This window comes from Oncorhynchus mykiss, chromosome 2 (assembly GCF_057628025.1).
Source record: "Oncorhynchus mykiss isolate SJ-2025 chromosome 2, ASM5762802v1, whole genome shotgun sequence".
Taxonomy (NCBI): Eukaryota; Metazoa; Chordata; class Actinopteri; order Salmoniformes; family Salmonidae; genus Oncorhynchus; species Oncorhynchus mykiss.
In genome coordinates, this window is record NC_143023.1 from 51,356,062 (window position 1) to 51,379,021 (window position 22,960).

At 43.4% G+C, this 22,960-nt stretch overlaps 1 protein-coding gene across 1 annotated transcript; it reads left to right on the forward strand.

The window, feature by feature from the left end:
• The first annotated feature begins 1,962 nt into the window (after window positions 1-1,962).
• aifm5 (apoptosis inducing factor mitochondria associated 5) lies at window positions 1,963-22,457 on the forward strand. Its single transcript, XM_036950260.2, has 17 exons — window positions 1,963-2,072; window positions 2,203-2,312; window positions 2,580-2,624; window positions 2,862-2,943; window positions 3,054-3,166; window positions 3,775-3,861; window positions 4,226-4,317; window positions 4,524-4,654; window positions 4,820-4,935; window positions 5,086-5,157; window positions 5,275-5,338; window positions 5,514-5,590; window positions 7,751-7,868; window positions 9,768-9,866; window positions 9,942-10,017; window positions 18,909-19,013; window positions 20,568-22,457. Exons 1-17 carry the CDS (start codon window positions 1,964-1,966, stop codon window positions 20,605-20,607), a joined length of 1,536 nt encoding a protein of 511 aa, XP_036806155.2. The 5' UTR covers window position 1,963; the 3' UTR covers window positions 20,608-22,457.
• Window positions 22,458-22,960: the final 503 nt, after the last annotated feature.

Sequence of the window (22,960 nt, forward strand, 5' to 3'; positions counted from 1 at the left end):
GGCCATACAGCACTGAATTAGAGCACATTTGACTTGGAAAGTTGTCTATTGAACAGATACCAAAGAGTTAACTTCATCATAAATATTCAAAGTTGATATATATGCCGATTGTATCTGTGTGTTTACAGGTTTATATTTCCAAAATGCTTTAAGATATTCTAATGCTGTTTTTTTTTCATGTATGTGGGGCAGACAATTTACTATTTGTATTTCACATTTTTGCAATATCAAAGCTTGCAATATTGGGTTACATGAGTTTACGTGGCCCCCTCTCACAACAAATTATTTCCCATTTGTAATTGGCAATGAAACAAAAAAACATTTTCATTATGGCCATTGGCCGCAACCAACATGATGATAAAACATTGATTTTGTAACGATGATTTGAATGAATGAGCAACCCAAAGGTTTACGCAAGTTGTGCATTCTCACTCATTCATTGTGAACGTTAGTGCCTCGTCAGCCTTTCTCTATGCTGCTGTTGTGTCACACAGAAAGGCTTGCTCTTCTCTTCAACAATAACGACTAACGACAAAACTCTAAGCAAAATCAAACATTACCGGATCTACATCCAGTTATTCACTTTAGATTGTTAAAATACAGTTCTTTTTTTGTGCAATATTTTCAGCGCTCCTCAACTTTTCCTGCACTTTTACCGACCTGTCAAATCATCGAGGGGCCGAGGGATGAGGGTTGGAGCAGGTTTGGTTGCGGAGGAAACGGACTATTGTCCCATCGCGATAGGTGCTTTCAGCTAATGCAAAGACTGCCTCCGGACACTTTTATAAAACAAACTTGAATTCTTATCACATGTTCGTTGAGGACTATTGAGGAACGTCTGTAATTACTGTAGAAACAACGGGATGTCTGGAAGGCCACGTGAGTACCGTTTTTTTGTGTTAAAAAAAGGATTTAGTAATGGTTGAATGAGTAGGCTAGACTGGTGCGTAAAAGTCCGCACACGACTCACCTGTCAAATCATCCAGCACATTGTAAAGGCTCTCTCTCATGTGTTGCGTAATTCTCCTGTGATGTTGCAGACAGGTGGATTGTCCATTCTGCTCTACTGTAAATTGTAATCTCGCTGTGTTATACACCATGTTCATGTGTTTTAGAAACTATGAGAGAATGACATACTTACTCACACACCTCCTTGGGTACATTTTTAAATAAGTTAACCACTTTTTTATAGAAAATAAGATGTTTGTACAAGCACACCTGATACGTTTTCTTACTTTCATGAGCAGTTTATGGAGAGGACAGTGTTGACAATAAACCCAGATGTCTTTTGTCCTCTTATGTGAGTCACCCTTCACACACACACAGAGAATGGATCAACAACTTCTAACACTCCTGTGTGTGTGTGTGTGTGTGTGTGCGCGCGGGGGGGGGGGGGGGGGGTGTAATCACAGATTGTAGCGAGTTGCTGGACGTCGACCCAGACGAAGAGCTGACAGAGGTGGTGTGTCTGGAGTCAGAACTAAAGGACGGACAGTAAGAAAGAGAGGGGGGGGGGGGATGGGGGTGGGGGGGGGGGGATATATAATTGCTCCTGTAAGTCGCTCTGGAAAAAGAGCTTCTGATAAAATGACACAAAACAAATGTCACACACAATGCATGTGCACGGGTTCTGTTCACAGGTTCTGTTCACAGGTTCTGTTCACAGCATGGTAGCCAGGCACCCAGATAGTGGAGAAGTTGAGCCTTGCGCTTAAGTGCTCTAAGTTGTTGCGGAAATTGACCTACTATGCTGTTTACCATCTACATCATATCGATGAATTACCTTTACACAACTTTCCCCAGGCCTTAATAGCCTATCGCCTAGTTAGGCTATAACACAAAAAAATAACCTATTCAGTTAGAGAGAGGGAAGAGAGGATGGAGATAGAGAAAACATGGGTCAGAAAGCACAGAGAGACAGATCAGTACACGTTGTACACACATTCGTTTGTGTGTGTGTAGGATGATGGAGGTGGAGGTGGGACATCACAATGTTCTGTTGGTACGCAGTGAAGGCATATACAGCGCCATCGGCAACCAGTGTACACACTACGGAGCTCCCTTGAGCAAAGGTGAGGAAGTACAGCCAGTGTGTGTGTGTGTGTCCCTGTGAGTGCATGTTCTCCAAGTCATGTACTGTACACAATGTATTGGCTGTTATAAAAGTGTATTGTGTGTGCATGTGTGTGTGCGCGTGTGCAGGGGTTCTATCAGGGCACAGGGTGCGATGCCCGTGGCACGGTGCCTGCTTCAACATCCAGACAGGAGACCTGGAGGAATACCCTGGCATGGACTGTCTACCCTGTCACACGGTAGGGAGGGAGAAGTGGCAGGGAGGGAGAGGGAGGTAGGAGAGGGGAAGAGAGAAATATAGAAACAGAAACCTTGAGGAATACCCTGGCATGGACTGTCTACCCTGTCACACGGTAGGGAGGGAGAGGGGAAGGGAGAAATATAGAAAGAGAAACCTTGAGGAATACCCTGGCATGGACTGTCTGCCACAAGGTGGGTCTAACAGACAGACAGACAGGCAGGCAAGAAGACAGGCTTTGATAGACTTTGTTTGATATATTTTTCAGGTGAAAGTCGAAAACAACAAAGTGTATGTGTCCGTAAACAAAAAGGTAATTATCACTTTTAAATATCGCATTGCTTTTATTAAATGGCAGAATATTACAACATGCTGCATTTGCTGTCAAGCTGAAGCTCTCAATTTGGTTTTGATTTACTGTTACTATTGCCTTAACCATGTTATACAGAAACAGTAAGAGCCGAAAAACTATTTGAGTTAGTTATAGATGGATCATAAAGCAGTTCTGAATTCTTTATGTCACTCTATGTCATGTGGTGTTTGTGTGTAGGCAGCGAGACAGACCAAACGAATAAAGAGTATGGGATCCAGAGTAGAAGGTGTCATCCACACCATCCTACTGCTCGGGGGAGGTGAGGACGGGATACTGGGGCTCAGTGTGCGTGTGTGCACAAGTGCCTTGTGTGTATGTGGTTGCTTGCGTGAGTGTGCGTGATGGTGTGCTCTCTCTCTGTAAGCGCAGGGTCTGCGTCGTTAGTGTGTGCGGAAACTCTGAGACAGGAGAACTTCGGAGGCAGAATCATCATGGTAACCAGGGACAACCTTCTGCCCTATGACAAAACACGACTCAGCAAGGTAAATTACCCAAATTCTGTATTTCCAAATTCTGTATCTTCTGCAAAATTCCCAGGTTTTCCAGAAATCCTGTTTGTAGGATTCCAGATTTCCTGCTCATTCCCTTCTTATTCTGGGCTCCCGAGTAGCACTGCGGTCTAAGGCACTGCATCTCAGTGCAAGAGGCGTCACTGTAGTCTCTGGTTTGAATCCAGGCTGCCTCACATCTGGCTGTGATTGGGAGTCCCATAGGGCGGTGCACAATTGGCCCAGCATCGTCTGGGGTAGGCAGTCATTGTAAATAAGAATTTGTTCTTAACTGACATGCCTAGTTAAATAAAACCTTCTGGGCATCAACAGACCAGGATTTCTGAATAACCTGGGAGCATAACCAGAACTCTACAACCCTAGAGCTTACCCTCCCAAATCCTTACCTTATGTTTCTATTCTGGTAGGGGCAAAGGTCATGGGGTCAGAGGGGAGGTCAAGCCCTATAGATCTATAAAAAAAATAGAATAGATGGGTAACTCATTCTGGAGTTTTAAAATGTAAAAAAAAATAGTCCTAAAATATGTTATTATTTCTAACCGTCACCTAGTTCGAGTAACACATCATTGTACCCCCCCCAGGTAATGAATGTGGAGGATGACAGCATTTTGCTGAGGAGGATGGAGTTCTTCCATAAACACGACATCGAGGTGTGGCTCCGCAAAGAGGTGGATACAATATAGCTGTATTTATATATTATTACATTAAACATATTATATACATAATACAATATTATACATAGTCCTCATTCTCCTGGCCTTTACTTTCTGTTGCGTTAATTTAGGAAGGATGAGTTTCTTGAACAAATTATTCTCAAGATTCTATTGGAATTCTACTGTTCGAACATATGACCTCAAAGGGTTAATTTAGATAACATGGCTCTCTCTCACTATGTTTTCTCTTTTGTGCTCATTAACCTGTAGTATATCTGCCTGTATTTACAGCATATGAGTGCACTATATTTATGGCCATTGCTTGGTTGTTTGCAAGCTCTCAGAAGCCTTCTCAAGCTCTGTGTTATTGTCATGGCAGGCCATGTCGTTGGACACAGAGAAGAAGAAAGTAACATTTGATGACGGTTCAGTCCAGAGCTACGACCAGCTCCTCATATCCACAGGATGCAGGTGTGTACATACTCACACACACACACACACACAAACACACACACACACACACACACTAACACGCATGCATGCAGAGAACAGTAACCCCAAAATGGTCACCATTCCACCCACCCCAGAACACAGCAGTAGTTAGAGAATGGGAATAGGAATGTCCATTCTACTTATTCTAATTCTGTGTTCTGATCCATTCTAATTCTGTTGTGTAGAGCGAAGGGTCTGGAGTGTCCAGGTAAAGACCTGGAGAATGTAAAGATGCTGGAGACACCAGAGGATGCAAGGCAGATACATGTTGCCTGCATAGGCTGTCATATTGTGATCGTGGGGACATCCTTCGTTGGTACATTGTCTCATTCAGTCTGAAAATTGACACTTTATGCCCCAACAATAGTAGTGCACTACTTTTGTCCAGACCTCTGTCTTTGTGTGACTCTGGCCAAAAGTAGTGCACTACACTACGAATAGCCCTGATCTGTGTATTTCCCTGGCTGTGTGTTGTGTTTAGGCATGGAGGTGGCATCCTATATGACAGACAAGGCCTCCAGCATCACAGTGATTGGCAGCAGTGAGCTACCCTACCAGAAGACCTTGGGCCCTGAGATTGGCAAGGTCACCATGATGGTGAGAGACAGGAGAGGGCGCTCCGAACCCTCCTTTTATTTAAGCTTCCAATGTATAACTAAGCTGCATTTAAAACTGCTTAGAAGTCATCTTCCTTTCTGCCTCCTCACCCCTCTCACCTCTCATCCCCTCCTTGTGTTGTGTTGACAGATGCTTGCAGAGAAGGATGTGGCGTTTTATATGAATGACAATGTGTCAGAGGTCCGCGGAGAGAACGGAAAGGTACAGTAGAGAGACCTAGCTGTGTCCGTGTCCTGGCAACATGAAGACAATCCCATTATAGTTGTATAGCTGTGTTGGGTTATTCAATGAGAATATAATGTGTTTGTCTCTGTGCAGGTAAAAGAGGTTGTGCTGAAGAGTGGGACAGTCATTCCTGCTGATGTTTTAATAGTTGGCATAGGTATGTACAACACAGGACAATTATTACACTTTCAATTCAGTATACTACACAACCTCATAAAGACCTACTGTTGTATGGCAAATCTGAACTATAAAGACTTTATTTTCTTTGTACATCTCATACTTTCCTCTCTCCATCTCCTTTCTCTCTCTTTCCTGTATCTCCCTCCCTCCAGGTGTGATCCCTAACTCAGAGTTCCTGCAGGGTACTCCCATAGCGATGGACTCTAAGAGCTCAGTCATAGTGGACAAGGTGAGCTCCAATTGGATGGCTGAATAAAGCATGTTGTTGTCCTACTGAATCAAACCAAGGGTTGCTTTGTTTGTTAATAGTAAGAATGTTGACATCTAATTTGTGGCATTTGTTGTAGCTTTATTTGTGGGGGGTTAGGAGTAAATAAAGCTTTACTCTTTTGATGGTATGTAGGTTCTATGTTAGCCTAAAGGCCTGGCTGATAGCAATATTGAGGGACGGTATGCAGCCGGCTATACACTCGTATCTCCCGTGGACCAGTTCGTACAAAAAAAAAATTCTCCATTCAGGCTGTAAAGGCGTCTGTTTCCTCCTGAACTACATTTAATGGCGAGGGAAAATATGCATACTTTCTTTATGAAGCACCATTTTCCACCACCATTCTAGAGTGGCTAATGCTAGACCCAAATGTTTGTCATGGCTGTTGATTGAAGAGGACCAAGGTGCAGTGTGGTGAGCGTACATATTGTCTTTATTAGAACAGACGCCCAACAAAACAATAAACACTACCAAACAAACTGTGAAGCTAAAGGCTATGTGCCATAAACAAAGTCAACTTCCCACAAAGAAAGGAGGGAAAAAGGGCTACCTAAGTATGGTTCCCAATTAGAGACAAGATAAACAGCTGTCCCTGATTGAGAACCATACCCGGCCAAAACATAGAAATACAAAACCATAGAAAAACAAAACATAGAATGCCCACCCCAAATCACACCCTGACCAAACCAAAGACATTAAAAGGCTCTCTAAGGTCAGGGCGTGACAATGTTGCTTAGCGTGTTCAGCCAATCAGGTTGCTGCAGTCTATTTTTTTCTCCTCTGGTCTGATAGTCAGTGACTAGCATTAGCCTGGTGCTTCATAAAGAAAGTATGCATATTTTCCCCGTTTTTAAAATGAATTAAATTGAGTTAAGGAGGAAACCGACGCCTTTGCAGCCTTAATATAGAAACCGGTCCACAGGAATACGAGTGTATAGCCAGCTTAACACATTCCCTAAGAAAGGTAAGATGAAACAACTCAACATCACCATCTGCCGACCTTTGGGCTAGCTCTATGTAGGCTATATGACAGTGTTTATAGGGAGAATCTCAATTTCATACTCCTCGCGTCCTCTTTCCTTGCCTCCTTCTCAAAACCAGTTGGGGGGACCTCTGGCTTTGAGGTGGTGTGGAGAGAGATTGTGAGGAATATGCAATTGAGATTCTCCCCCAGAGTTTCTTTATAGAGTGCAACTATCAGTGATGTAGTGGAGAAAAACGCTGATCACCATTCACCAGTGTTGGGGAAGCTACTCTGAAAATATAGTTTACTAAACTACACACTGGAACAAGGTAAGCTACACTAAAGCTACCCTCAAGAAGAATATAGTTTACTAAACTACCAATTACTTCACACTGGAACAAGGTAGGCTACACTAAAGCTACCCTCAAAAAGAATATAGGTTTACTTAACTAAGGTTAGTTAGAAAAAGTAGTTCACTACATCCGAACTACTAAATTATCATATCTAAATCTAATGTCATAGACTACAAATTGCAAGAACAGATCACTTTGGAATCAGATGTTAACAGAATGTGTACTTTCGCCTATGAAACATAAAAGTTTCAAATGAGATTAGGGCAGGTCTGATGCTGAAAAATAAATAAATACTTCACCCATATGTCAAAAAGTTATGAATTAGTGAGATTTGAATTTAGTTCAGCTACCACCAAGCTACTACAAAATGTAATTAAATTACTAGTTGAACTATAAGTAGTTCACGACTCCCCAACATGGCCATTCGGGGTTAGTAAAGTAACGCTCTAGAAGAAAAAGAAACACACACCTATTAAGACGAGGTGCTGGCTAGCGGAGTAGAAAACTTGAAAATAAAAGAGAGCCGCGATTACAGACACCTGTGTCTTTTGACACTATATAAACGAGTCCTCCCGCAGTGTTTGTGATTATAGCCTGATGAAGACAGCTTGGCTGTCGAAACGTTAGTAATTACATTTTTGCATCTGAGCTCCTAGAGTGTGCGGCTCTCTTTTATTTTCTAGTAAAGTAACACTCCCTATACTTTCAATGCATTGTTCTGCAAAAGGTGTTGACATGCGCTTACCCTCCACTACACAACTTGTTACTATACTAAGTGTGTGTGGTTCCTCTCCTCTCCTGCAGTGCATGAGGACCAATGTTCTTGAAGTGTTCTGTGGAGGAGACCTGGCTACCTTCCCCCTGAAAATGGCCAAAGACCAGAGGGTCAATATAGGACACTGGCAGATGGCACAGGCACACGGTAACTCACCCAGGCCAATTTAAACACATGCATAAGGCTTTTACCTTTATTTTTTATTTCTTTATTTAACTAGGCAAGTCAGTTAGGAACAAATTCTTATTTACAATGACGGCCTACCCCGGCCAAACCCAGACGACGCTGGGACAATTGTGCGCCGCCCTATAGGACTCCCAATCACGGCCGGATGTGATTCAGTCTGGACCTTTGCTGTTAAATGGCCTCAATAATATTTCAGATCAAAACATCTAAAAAGCAAACCTTGTTTGTGCAAAGGTCTCTAGGGTTTGACTAATGTGGGTTTTACTGGGCTTTAACTTAAAGTACCAGTCAAAAAAGTTTGGACACACCTACTCATTTAAGGGTTTTTCTTTATTTGTACTATTTTCTACATTGTAGAATAATAGTGGAGACTTCAAAACTATGAAATAACACATATGGAATCATGTAGTAACACATTTACTACATGATTCCATATTTAAACAAATGTTATATTTGAGATTCTTCAAAGTAGCCACCTTTTGTTGCCTTGATCACAGCTTTGCACAATCTTGGCATTCTCTCAACCAGCTTCATGAGTTAGTCATCTGGAAAGCATTTCAATGAATAGGTGTGCCTCTTTAAAAGTACATTTGTGCGTTTGAGCCAATCAGTTGTGTTGTGACAAGGTAAGGTTGGTTTACACAAGATAGCCCAATTTGATAAAATACCAAGTCCATATTATGGCAAGAACAGCTCAAATAAGCAAAGTCAAACGACAATCCATCATTACTTTAAGACGTGAAGGTCAGTCAATCTGGAAAATTTCCAGAACTTTGAAAGTTTCTTCAAGTGCAGTCACAAAAACCATCAAGCGCTATGATGAAACTGGCTCTCATGAGGACCACTACAGGAAAGGAAGTCCCAGAGTTACCTCTGCTGCAGAAGATAAGATCATTAGAGTTACCAGCCTCAGATATTGCATCCCAAATAAATGCTTCACAGAGTTCAAGTAACAGACACATCTCAACGTCAACTGGTCAGGGGAGACTGCGTGAATCAGGCCTTCATGATCGAATTGCTGCAAAGAAACCACTACTAAAGGACACAATAAGAAGAAGAGACTTGCTTGGACCAAGAAACATGAGAAATGGACATTAGACCGGTGGAAATCTGTCCTTTGGTCTGATGAGTCCAAATTAGAAATGTTTGGTTCCAATCGCCGTGTATTTGTGATCTCCACGTTTGGTTCCTACCGTGAAGCATGGAGGAGGAGGTGTGATGGTGCGACGGTGCTTTGCTGGTGACTCTGTCAGTGATTTATTTTTAATTCAAGGCACACTTAACCAGCATGGCTACCACATCATTCTGCCTGGATGCACCATCCCATCTGTTTCGCATTTAGTCAGACTATCACTTGTTTTTCAATAGGTCAATGACCAAACACACCTTCAGGCTGTGTGAGGGCAATTTGACCAAAATGAAGAGCTTTATCAGATTACCTGGCCTCTACAATCAACCAACCTCAACCCAACTGAGATGGTTTCGGACAAGTTGGACCGCGGAGTGAATGAAAAGCGGCAAACAAGTGCTCAGTATATGTGGGAACTCCTTCAAGACTTTTGGAAAAGCATTCCAGGTGAAGCTGGTTGAGAGAATACCAAGAATGTGCAAAGCTGTCATCAAGACAAAGGGAATCTAAAATATCTATTTTGATTTGTTTAGCACTTTTTTTGGGTTACTACATGATTCCATATGTGTTATTTCATAGTTTTGATTTCTTCACTATTATTCTACAATGTAGAAAATAGTAAAAATAAAGAAAAATCCTTGAATGAGTAGGTGTGTCCAAACTTTTGACTGGTACTGTATATAGTTGCTATTGATTTTGATGTTGTTGCTGTGTGTGTGGTGTTGTTGTAGGGAGAGTAGCAGCCCTGAACATGCTGAATATACCCACTGAACTCAACTCTGTCCCTTACTACTGGACCGTCCTACTGGGGAAGAACATCAGATACACAGGTAAGCCCATCTACTACACACACCTGAACACACCTGAACACACACTAATCATTTGTGTATATGTGTCCTTTGCAGGCTATGGGGAAGGATACACTGACATCGTGGTAAAAGGGAAAGTGGAGGAACAAAAGTTCCTGGCCTTTTATATCAAGTGAGTCAACAAAAAACGGCATTGTTCAAATGGACGTGTGTGTGAGAATGTGATGTCTGTATGCGTGTCTGTGGCTGTGTGTGTTTGTATGGGTGTGTATACTTTAGCACAAGATGTGTGTGTGTGTGCATGAATGCATGGCAGGGTTTCCATTAGTTTGTAATTGGTGGCCTTTGGCCTATGCTACTGTTGATTGCAAAGACGGAGGCTGTTTAGATTGAAGTAGAACAACAGTTAGAGAGCCTATAGTGGAAAGCCTACAAGGCAGAGCTCCAGACTGCAACCATTTAGTCACATTTTGCGACCTTTTGACTTGGCTGTGCAAGTAAAAAAATGTATTGGTCGCATCGATGCGAGCTGCACATTCCTTCACATCACTCAAAACATACTATTTTTTAGGAGGCTAAAACCATGATTTGGTCAAACAGTAAAGTACAATATCCTCACTATTCCTGTAATGAAAGTGTCTGCCTGCCTGTAAGATTAATACATGGCTCATAGCTGTGGGTATTATCTGTAGAGATAGTGATCTAGTAGTTGGGTTTTGTTTCTACATTAAATGTCCCGTTTGATTAATACATTGCTCATAGCTGTGGGTATTATCTGTAGAGATAGTGATCTAGTAGTTGGGTTTTGTTTCTGCATTAAATGTCATGTTAGATTAATACATGGCTCCTAGCTGTGAGTATTATCTGTAGTGTTACTGAGCTAATGTGTTTTGAGTTTCCACTTACTCAGGTGCTGAATTATTAGTTTAAATTAGCCTATGATATTAGAGCACGTAAAGATGCAGGCAAATTCATCTCTGTTGAACAAGAAAATGCAGGCCACTGTGCAACTCACTATTCAGGTAGGATGCCATTTTTGAACTTCAATGTATTATTATTTTCGTATTTATAATAATTTGTTTAATCATTATTATTATTATTATTATTATTATTATTATTATTATTATTATTATTAGATATAATTGTTATTATTGTAGGCCTATTTATTAATCTAAACCAGTTATTTAAAAATGTTAAACATATTTTGTTTCAGTCTGAATTAAATTAAGTTCGATCTGTCTTTTTAATTGTGTATTCTTTCATTTAAGATAGGTTATAAGTAGGCATGTTGTAAAATAAATATCATTAGCCTATTGCTGTTATTTTTGGGGTACGGTAGGCACAAGTGTTTCTTGGTAATTGCTGCAAATTAGCCTGTTAAACTTTTGTTAAGGTTTAAACCAGTTCGGTTGAGCTATTTTCCTTGGCCAAATTAATGTTTGTGTTTGCCGCAATATAATATCCTTCTCGTATTTGTCCTATAGACAACGGCTTGACTTACTTTTGATATTACCTTAATACATTTTAGAAACCTTTGCAAAGTTTTGGTGTGGTGCGGCATTTAGCCTAGAGTCGTGGCCAAAAGTTTTGAGAATGACAAATATAAATTTTCACAGTTTGCTGCTTCAGTTTGTATGATGGCAATTTGCATATACTCCAGAATGTTGTGAAGAGTGATCAGATGAATTGCAAAGTCCCTCTTTGCCATGCAAATGAACTGAATCCCCCAAAAACATTTCCACTGCATTTCAGCCCTGCCACAAAAGGACCAGCTGACATCATGTCAGTGATTCTCTCGTTAACACAGGTGTGAGTGTTGACGAGGACAATGCTGGAGATCACTCTGTCATGCTGATTGAGTTTGAATAACAGACTGGAAGCTTCAGAAGGAGGGTGGTGCTTGGAATCATTGTTCTTCCTCTGTCAACCATGGTTACCTGCAAGGAAACACATGCCGTCATCATTGCTTTGCACAAAAAAGGCTTTACAGGCAAGGATATTGCTGCCAGTAAGATTGCACCTAAATCAACAATTTATCTGATCATCAAGAACTTCAAGGAGAGCGGTTCAATTGTTGTGAAGAAGGCTTCAGGGCGCCCAAGAAAGTCCTGCAAGCGCCAGGACCGTCTCCTAAAGTTGATTCAGCTGCGGGATTGGGGCGCCACCAGTACAGAGCTTGCTCAGGAATGGTAGCAGGCAGGTGTGAGTGCATCTGCACGCATAGTGAGGCAAAGACTTTTGGAGGATGGCCTAGTGTCAAGAAGGGCAGCAAAGAAGCCACTACAGAGATTGGACTGCTGAAGACAATTTCTCTGTTGAATCCCCTTTCCGATTGTTCCGAGAGCAACTCTTCCAACCATCCAGGAACAGTTTGGTGACGAACAATGCCTTTTCCAGCATGATGGAGCACCTTGCTATAAGGCAAAACATCAATATTTTTTCTCAATTCCCATTGAGAACTTGTAGTCAATCCTCAAGAGGTAAACAAAACCCCACAAATTCTGACAAACTCCAAGCATTGATTATGCAGGAATGGGCTGCCATCAGTCAGGATGTGGCCCAGAAGTTAATTGACAGCATGCCAGGGCAGATTACAGAGGTCTTGAAAAAGAAGGGTCAACACTGCAAATATTGCCTCTTTGCATCAACTTCATGTAATTGTCAATAAAAGCCTTTGACACTTATGAAATGCTTGTAATTATACTTAGTATTCCATAGTAACATCTGACAAAAATATCTAAAGACACTGAGGCAGAAGACTTTGTGAAAATTAATATTTGTGTCATTCTCAAAACGTTTGGCCATGACTGTACTATACTGCAGGCCAACGACATGAAGGTAGTGCGCTCTGACACAGCAACTGGCTCCGCTCCGTCAATTGAACTTGAGGTGAGGAAGAATGTTTTAGGCCTACCAGAGTTACTCAAACAAACTAACAATATAATGCTTATCTTTATAAAAAAATATTCTGATTACAATTTTGGGAATTAGCTTCCTTCTGTATACTTATATCTGTATAGTAGACGCAGTAGCCTGACAAGTATAAATAAATTAAATCATTGTTTTAGGAAAGTAAAAACCAATGAAATGATAGGCTATAAAGTTATGCATATTCTTTACCTTTATTTAACAAGGCAGGTCAGTTAAGAACAAATTCTTATTTGTAATGACAGCCTACCCCAGCCAAACCCAGATATTTCTGGGCCAATTGTGCACTGCCCTATGGGACTCCCAAGGACTGCCAGGTGTGATACACCCTGGAGTAGAACCAGAGACGCCTCTTGCACTAAGATGCAGTGCCTACGCCACTCGGGAGCCCCAAATGCATATGCTACACATCGAAACACAAGGAATAGTGTTTTTGTAATATATTATATAGTCTGTGAGGACATGTAAATGTGGCTCATTTATCCATTAATGGCACTGGCTGCGTGGCCTTATATGTTAAGCACCCACTGCATATGGATGACCGGGTACATTTCTCTATTGTCCGATAAATTAAAATCTTCCCCTGGTCACTTGTCTGGCGCAAAATTTTCCAGAAAACCTGGTGCATGTATGTATTGTGGCAAACCTCTTCAAGGTTATGAGCGTTTGTCACAAATTAAGTGGGAATCGTCCACCAAATCACCCCAGAATGAGAGTTCTTTCGAACAGGACAGTACCTGTGTGTTTGTTTCTCCGTCCTGGTCCACCCAAGCCGTAGGCAAGGTCAAGGATAGCAGGGTTCGGTACACGAATCGGGTTCTCAGTAGGTCCAGGACCAAACGTCAACAGGTAAGTCCAAAACAGTCCAGCTCATACACGGTAAATCCAGCCAATCTCTATTGTCTCTTTCTCTATGGTTCATAGATCCTTCCAGCCCTCTCTCTCTCTTCCTGGTTTTTCTTGACCGTTTATCTGTGGGTCGGCTCCACCTTCTGAGGGTTCCCCTTGCTTCTGGGACTTGTAGTTTTGGCAGTCAGTCATTTTGTGATCTGTAGTTCTGATCTGGGTGGCCATTTTAGTGATCGGGCAGAGCCCGTTTAATAGTTCTGCTCTCACATATCTGCCATTTATCACTCGACCCCCTTCTTTTCCACACATCTCCCCCCCTAGATCCGACCCCCTAGGTCGGGCTACCGCAGCAAAATATGCATGCATGCGGGATAACCCATCCACATTTCCCATTTCCTTACCTGCTCTGTGTTTTAAGTCAAAGTTAAACAGTTGGAGACTCCAAAACCACTGCATCACCCAAGCGTTCTTCTCTTTAGCCCTATGCATCCAGGTGAGTGGGGCATGGTGAGGGTGAAGTGGTGCCCCAGCAGGTAGTATTTCAGGCTTTCTAGAGCCCACTTTACTGCCAACGCCTCTTTCCCAACGACTGAGTAGTTGGTTTCCCGTGGTTCCAGCTTCCTGCTTAAAAACAGGATGGGGTGTTCCACCCCTTCTACCTCTTGGGATAGCACTGCTCCCAAGCCAACCTCTGAGGCATCCATCTGAACCACAAACTCTTTCTCAAAGTCTGGTACCACCAGGACAGGATTACAGCAGAGAGTCTCCTGTAATGTCCTAAATGCTTTTGTGGCCCTTTCATCCCATTTGACCATGTTTGGCCCTCTGGCTCTAGTCATGTCGGTGAGTGGGGCGGCTACTGGTGCATAACTTGTGATGAACTTCCGGTAGTAACTGGTCAGCCCTAGGAAGGCTCGAACCTGCTTCTTATTTACTGGTTTCGGCCATTCTCTAATTGCCTCCACCTTCTTACGTTGTGGTTTGATTAATCCTCTTCCCACAGTGTTTCCCAGATACTCTGTTTCCTCTAACCCCACATAACACTTGGCAGGGTTCGCGTGATCCCTGCCTTTCTAAGGGCGTCTAACACTGCCTGTACCCGGGGTAAGTGGGATTCCCAATCTGGGCTGTAGATCCCTAAATAGTCATCTAAATAAGCTGTGGCGTATGCTTGGTGCGGTTTTAGGACCTTGTTCATGAGCTGTTGAAAGGTGGCTGGGGCCCCGTGTAAGCCGAATGGCATGACGGTGTATTGAAACAAACCGCCAGGGGTTGCAAAGGCGGTCTTTTCTTTTGCCCTTGGGGTCAGAGGAATTTGCCAGTACCCTTTTGTCAGGTCCAGGGTCGTAATGTACCGAGCTTTACCAATTTTCTCCAGTAGTTCGTCTACATGGGGTAGGCATCAAACTTGGAGATTTAATTTACCTTCCAAAGGTCGTTACAGAACTACAAAGACCCATCGGGCTTGGAGACCATCACAATTGGGCTAGACCACTCACTATGTGACTCCTCGATCACTCCAGCTGTCAACATTTTCTCTGCTCTAATCGCGGCATGTCGAGCCTCGGGTACCCGATATGCTCATGCTCACTTTTCTCCCTGGTAGGGAAACGATATCATGAGCCGCAACCTCAGTTCGGCCGGGTACCTCTGAAAACACATCTCTGTTTTTCTGGATCAGGGTCTTTACTTCCTGTATTGGTGCTGGGGACAGAGTAGGTAAAAATTTACTTCAGCTGTCTCCTGAGTGTGTGTGGGGTATGTGACCATTAGTGTTTCTCTCTCTCTCCATGCTTTTAACAGGTTTATGTGATAGATCTGTTCCTGGGGCCGTCGACCTGGCTATCGGATCCAATAATTAACTTCCCCTATTCTCTCCAGTACTTCATATGGTCCTTTCCATGTGGGTAGTAGTTTGCACTCTACCGTGGGGATCAGCACTAACACCTTATCTCCCGGTTGAAATTCCCTCAGGGTAGCCTGCCGGTTATAAGTGTGCCACTGGTGCTCTTGTGCTTGTCTCGTGCTCGCTGACGATGGGCATGACTGTGGCTATCCTGTCTTGCATTGCCGTGACATGCTCTATGACACTAGTATACGGGTGGATTGGTGCTCCCAGGTTTCCCGGGCGATGTCTAATATTCCCCGGGAGTGCCTCCCAAGTACCAGCTCAAAGGGAGAAAACCCCAGCGAGGCTTGAGGAACCTCTCTAATGGCAAACATCAGATACGGCAACATGCAATCCCAGTTTTCCCATCCTTATCGATGACCTTCCTGAGCATTGACTTCAGGGTCCTGTTGAATCTCTCAACCAGTCCGTCTGAGGATGGTAAACCAATGTCCTCAACTTTTTCAACTACCACAATTTACAAAGGTCCGGGACATAAAGGGGGTCCCCTGGTCAGTAAGTATCTCCTTTGGAACTCCTACCCTGGTGAACAAGAGCACTAATTCCTTGGCAATATTTTTGGAAGCCATCGTCAATGGGAATGGCTTCTGGGTAGCGAGTGGCATAATCTAGAATGACCAGAATGTATTGGTGCCCTCTGGCGGATTTGGGTAGTGGGCCCACTATATCCATCGCTATCCTCTCAAATGGCGTTTAGATTATGGGGAGTGGCACTAACGGGCTTCTAACAGCTGGTCGGGGAGCTGTTATCTGGCACTCCGGGCCTTCTCCACAATGCCGAGCCACTTCAGCCTGAATTCCTGACCAGTAAAACCTCCTTACAATCCGGTCTCGGGTTTTAGCGATACCAAGGTGTCCACCCAGAATGTGCCCATGAGCTAGATCCAGAACTGTCCTCCGGTACCGGGTGGGGACCAACAACTGTTCACCCATATCAACCCCTATTTTTGAGACTCTGTACACCAAACCCTTTTTCATAATGAAGTGGGGAAAACTATTAGGCATCATCCCATCATTTATGGGAGTACCATCTACGACCTGCACGTCTGCTCTGGCTTGCTGCAGGGTTGGATCCTGGTTTTGGGCCATCCCGAAATTAGTCAAGGACCCTGCCAGGTCTGCTGGTTCTAGATCGTCATCCTCTGGTTTCAGATAAACCCCAGCCCCACTAGTACCGGGCTGTTCGTTATCAACGAGGTTTGCCACTTCATCCTCATCCTCCCCTACTAGCACCTGTGAGGTTGGCCCCTGGGAGACCTCTTTTCTTGGCTTTGGTTGAAGACCCCATGCTGCTTCCTGCTTGGTCAGGGTTGATGGCTTCTCAAATATGCCATTCTTTTGGCCTAACTTCGCAAAGTTAGAAAAGTATCTACCCAATATTACATCATATGGCATCTTTGGGACCATGCCGATCTCATAATCCAGCAGACCGTCCTCTGTTTGTGTGCTCACTAAGGCTGTGGGGTACAGACGGGTATCCCCATGAATGCATGTAACACTGATATCCTGACTTGTATCCAGTTTATGAGTTGGCACTAGGTTTGCAACGACCAGGGTTAGCATACTGCCGGAATCCAGCAGTGCTTCAACTTCTTTCCCTTCAACCTTCACCCTGCACATATGTTTGTTTCTTGATCTTTCAAGTAGAGTGGTTACAACAGGACATGCATACCATATATCATCTTCTTTTTCACCGAGGTTACATTGCTTCTTTAATAGGGCAGTAGGCTGCAATATGTCCTGGTCGATTACAATTGTAACAGATAATAGGGGTTCGGGGGGGGGAGACCTCCCGGTTTCCGTTTTTTTCCTTAGTTTCTCGGCCCGATTCTGATTTTTTCCTCATGGCCCCACGCTGCTCTCTTCCCCCTCCACCTGTTGGGACAGTCTTACGCTGTCCACTGGTTCGCCCAGGCCTGGGGAATGGGAATCTTTCATCCTGTGCTTACTCAGCTGTTCCTGCCGTACAATACCGTTCAACCAGGCCCACGAGATGGTCGGCGGGAAGTACCTCGTTCTGGCCAACCCATCGTCGCACTTCTTGGGGTAGACCTCGCTGAAACTGGTTGAGTACGATGGTCTCGACAATCTCTGCGGAGGAACGGGCCTCCGGTCGCAACCATTTCCGTGCCAGGTGAATCAAGTCGAACATCTGTGTTCGGGGAGGTTGTCCAGGTCGGTAGGACCACTGGTGGAAGCGGTGTGCCCTCACGGTATCGGTCACTCCCAGTCTAGTCAGAATCTCTCCCTTTAGTTTATCATAATCCTGTGCATCTTTCAACTCCAGGTCGAAATACGCTTTTTGAGCGTCCCCGGCCAGGTACGGTGCCAGAAGCCCTGCCCGTTCTTCTTTAGGCCACTTCTCCCTCTCTGCAGTCCTTTCGAAGGTGGTAAGATATGCTTCCACATCATCCTGTGCTGTCATTTTTTGAAGAAAATGATTGGCCTGCCTCTGGGTATTTGCAGCTGGTAATTGAGCTCCAATTTGGCCCGCTAGCCCCTTTAGGCCTTCTCTTAACTCCTGGGTGTTTCTCTCTTGCTCTCCTCTGAGCAGCTGGTTGGTCCGGTGCTGGACCTGTAACATGTCCTGGTACATTCGCATTGCATCCTGATGAGCTATTTGTTGAGCTCTAGTTGCCTCTTGTTGGGTGGCCGCCGCTTGTAACAGGGCCTGTATGGCTCCCTCCATACTAATTTTCCTGAGAAACTGTCCTAACCAAACAAACCACAAAAAAACTGACTCCCCTTTGGAGTGCTAACTGAACATAATTTTTTTCCTACCTAACCAGCGGTATGGTTAGTCCATTACCCGTATTCTCCACCACATGTGGCAAACCTCTTCAAGGTTATGAGCGTTTGTCACAAATTAAGTGGGAAACTGTCACCAAATCACCCCAGAATGAGAGTTCTTTCAAACAGGACAGTACCTGTGTGTTTGTTTCTCCGTCCTGGTCCACCCAGGCCGTAGGCAACGTCAGGGTTCGGTACACAAATCGGGTTCTCGGTAGGTCCAGGTCCAAACGCCAACAGGTAAGCCCAAACAGTCCAGCTCATACACGGTAAATCCAGCCAATCTCTATTGTCTCTTTCTCTTTGGTTCATAGATCCTTCCAGCCCTCTCTTTCTCTTCCTGGTTTTTCTGGACCCTTTATCTGTGGGTCGGCTCCACCTTCTGAGGGTTCCCCTTGCTTCTGGGACTTGTAGTTTTGGCAGTCGGCCATTTTGCGATATGTAGTTCTGATCGGGGTGGCCATTTTAGTGATCGGGCAGAGCCCGTTTATTAGTTCTGCTCTCACATATCTGCCATTTATCACTCGACCCCCTTCTTTGCCACAGTATGAATACTATTCTTCTCCCCACTATTTTTCTCCCCGCAGGGATGATGAGGTAATAGCAGCAGCCAGTCTGAACTATGACCCAGCTGTTTCTGCTGTGGCCGAGAGGTTCGCTACAGGAAACACCATCACTAAGAAAGAGGCTGAGTACGTGGCTACCCACATCCCTCTCTCTCACTGTAAACTCATTATTTTATTTTCTCCAGGCAGACAGACAGACACAAGCACACACGGACACACACTGTAATACAGTGCCTTCAGAAAGTATTCACACCCCTTGACTTTTTCCACGTTTTGTTGTGTTACAGCCTGAATTTTAAATGGTTTACATTGACAGTTTGTATCACACAATACCCCATAATGTCATAGTGGAATTATGTTTTTAGAAATCAAATAAAAATGTGTTTAAAAAGTCACATAAATTGCATGGACTCACTCTGTGTGCAATATTAGTGTTTAACATGATTTTTGAATGAGTACCTCATCTCTGTACCTCACACATACAATTATCTGTAAGGTCCCTCAGTCAAGCAGTGAATTTCAAACACAGATTCAACCACAAAGGCCAGGGAGGTTTTCCAATGCCTCACAAAGATGAGCACCTATTGGTAGATGGGTAAAAGTTTTTTTTTAAAGCAGATGTTGAATATCCTTTTGAACATGTGAAGTTATTCATTACACTTTGGATGGTGTATCAATACACCCAGTCACTACAAAGACACAGGCGTCCTTCCTAACCCAGTTGCCGGAGAGGAATGGCTGTGAAAGGAGCAAACTCAGGAAGGACCAACAACATTGGAGTTACTCCACAATACTAACCTAATTGACAGAGTGAAAAGAAGGAGGCCTGTACAGAATACAAATCCCCCCAAAAATGCATCCTGTTTGCAAAAAGGCACAAAAGTAAAGTAAAACTGCAAAAAATGAAATTAACTTTATGTCCTGAATACAAAGCACTATGTTATGGGCAAATCCAACACAACCCATCATTGAGTACCACTCTTCATATTTTCAAGCATAGTAATGGCTGCATCATGTTATAGTTATGCTTGTCATCCACAAGGACTAGAGAGTTTATTTCAATTTTTTATAAATAGCTCAGGCAAAATCCTATTGGAAAACCTGTTTCAGTCTGCTTTCCAAGAGACATTGGGAAACATCTTTCAGCAGGACACTAACCTAAAACACAAGGCCAAATATTCCCTGGACTTGCTTACCAAGATGAAAAGGAATGTTCCTGAGGGGCTTAGTTACAGTTTTGACTTAAATCAGCTAGAAAATCTATGGCAAGACTTGAAAATGGCTGTCTAGCAATGATCAACAACCAACGTGACAGAGCTTGAATTTTTTTTTTTATAATAAATGTGCAAAAATTGTACAATCCAGATGTACAACGCTTTTTGAGACTCGCCCAGAAAGACTCACAGCTGTAATCGCTGGCAAAGGTTATTCTAACATGTATTGACTCAGGGGGTTGAATACGTACTGTATCTAATTAAGAGTTTTTTTTAAATAAATGTTTTACAAATGTTTTTTTTTTTATCCACTTTGACATTACAGAGTATTTTGTATAGATTATTGAGAAAAAATTGACAACTATATACATTTTAATCCCAATTTGTAACACAAAATGTGGAAAAAGTCAAGGGATGTGAATACTTTTTGAAGGCAATGTATCTCTTTCCCTTCTCTTCCTCACAGATCAGATGACCTGAGGTGGCTGAAGCTGAAACTGTCCTGATCATCCCTCCTTCCACTCATCCGTCTCAACATCACTTCATCTCCGACACACAAACACAGAATGTCCCCCCTCTGTCCATCTCTCCCTCCCTCCTCCTCCTCAGGCATCTCTCCTCATCCCCTCTCTCTTCCCCTTCTTCTGAAGAACAAGTCGTCTGGCTGGAGGCTCGACAGACACAGAAGAGACCTATCAGAAGAGGACGACGTGACATTTCTGAGTTATAACCAGTAGTGTAGTGGAGGGTAATCGCATGTAAACGCCGTATTTGCACTTTTTTTCATTTTGTGCGAGCGTTTTCTCACCTTTTGCAGAAAAATGCATAGAAAGTGCACGGGGCGTTACTTTACCCACTGATAACGGCGATCAGCACCTATTTTACCACGACATCACTTGTTATGACATCAGCCATATAGCAGGACAACACTCAACAGTTTGTCTGTTCTGTTCTTAGCCAGTTTGTTTAGAGGTGGGGGGAGACAGAAAAAACAGTGATACCTCAGATAAACAGATTTTGTGGGTTTCAATTTTCATTTACAAGGATGAGTTTTATATGTTCTCCGTTTTGGGGAAACTACATGGTCATGGTGTCGCCAATGCCCACATGTTGATGTAGACATTTCTTACTTCACATTCTGAAAATGGAGAAGAAGAGATGACAGAAAGGTAGCCGTGTGTGTTCTACTGTAGATATGGTAGTCATGGTAGCTACCCACTGGGCACACACTAGTTGAATCAATGCTGGTCAAAATGAGATGAAAGTAGTCCTGGTTGATGATTTTTTTCAAATCCAATGTATTTTCCACGTTGATTCCACGTCACAATACGTTGACCAATTACGTTGAAACAACGTTGATTCAACCAGTGTGTGCTCAGTGGGTAGTGTTCTACTGTTGACACGATAGCAACATGATGACATGCCAGGTTGGAAGTCATGGTAGCTGGTGTTCTACTGTCAACATGTCAACCAGTGGTGGTGGCATAGTCTGAGTTTACACTTACTTTGAGTTCCATGGAAGGGGTTGCTAGGTAGGACGTTGCCGGGGTCACGGGCAGTGGAAAAACACAGGTGACCTTAATGGCCGCTGTGGCTATGTGGATGGACCAATCAGAACGCTGTTTGGGGGATTAGAGGGACAGAAGGCCAGGGCCGAGGTCTTTGAGGCAGGGATGCTGAATTAGGCAACCTGAACAAAACAGGCTGGAGAGAGAATAATAGACATGGACAAACACAACACAAAAAGATAACACCAAAATGCTTTCAAAAGAACTGCTGTGCTTCTCTCTCACCCATCTCTCTTTCTATCTCTTACAAACTCCCTCTCACCACACTGGGCAGAGAGAGCGTTCGCTAAGTGTGTTGATGAGGCACAGGCCTACAGTCGAAACTAATAGGATCGAAAGAAAGTTAGCGCGGCTCTTGGATCAGCTTTCTCCATTCAAATCTTACTTTAACATTCAAATTTTTGATGGGTCAGCTCCTAGAAAGATATTATCTATGACTGCAACTATTAGCCTACCCCAGTGGTCGCCAACCGGTCAATTCAAATCAAATCCAATCAAATTTATTGGTCACATACACATGGTTAGCAGATGGTATTGCGGGTGTAGCGAAATGCTTGTGCTTCTAGTTCTGACAGTGCAGCAATGTCTAACATGTAATCTAACAACTCCTCAACAACTACCTAATACACAAAAATCTAAGTAAAGGAAGGAATAAGACTATATAAATATATGGATGAGCGATGACAGAGCGGCATAGGCAAGATACAATAGATGGTATAAAATACAGTATATACATATGAGATGAGTAATGTAAGATATGTAAACATTATTAAAGTGGCATTATTAAAGTGACTTGTGATCCATTTTTTAAAGTGGCCAATAATTTCAAATCTGTATGTAGGCAGCAGCCTCTCTGTGTTAGTGATGGTTGTTTAACAGTCTGATGGCCTTGAGATAGAAGCTGTTTTTCAGTCTCTCGGGCCCAGCTTTGATGCCCCTGTACTGACATAGCCTTCTGGATGGTAGCGGGGTGGACAGGCAGTGGCTCAGGTGGTTGTTGTCCTTGATGATCTTTTTGGCCTTCCTGTAAAATCGGGTGCTGTAGGTGTCCTGGAGGGCAGGTAGTTTTCCTCCGGTGATGTATTGGGCAGACCGCACCACCCTCTGGAGAGACCTGCGGTTGTAGGCAGTGCAGTTGCCGAACAAAGCAGTGATACAGCCCAACAGGATGCTCTTGATTCTAAAAACTGTAAAAGTTTGTGAGGGTTTTAGGTGACAAGACAAATTTCTTCAGCTTCCTGAGGTTGAAGAGGCGCTGTTGCACCTTCTTCACCACACTGTCTGTGTGGGT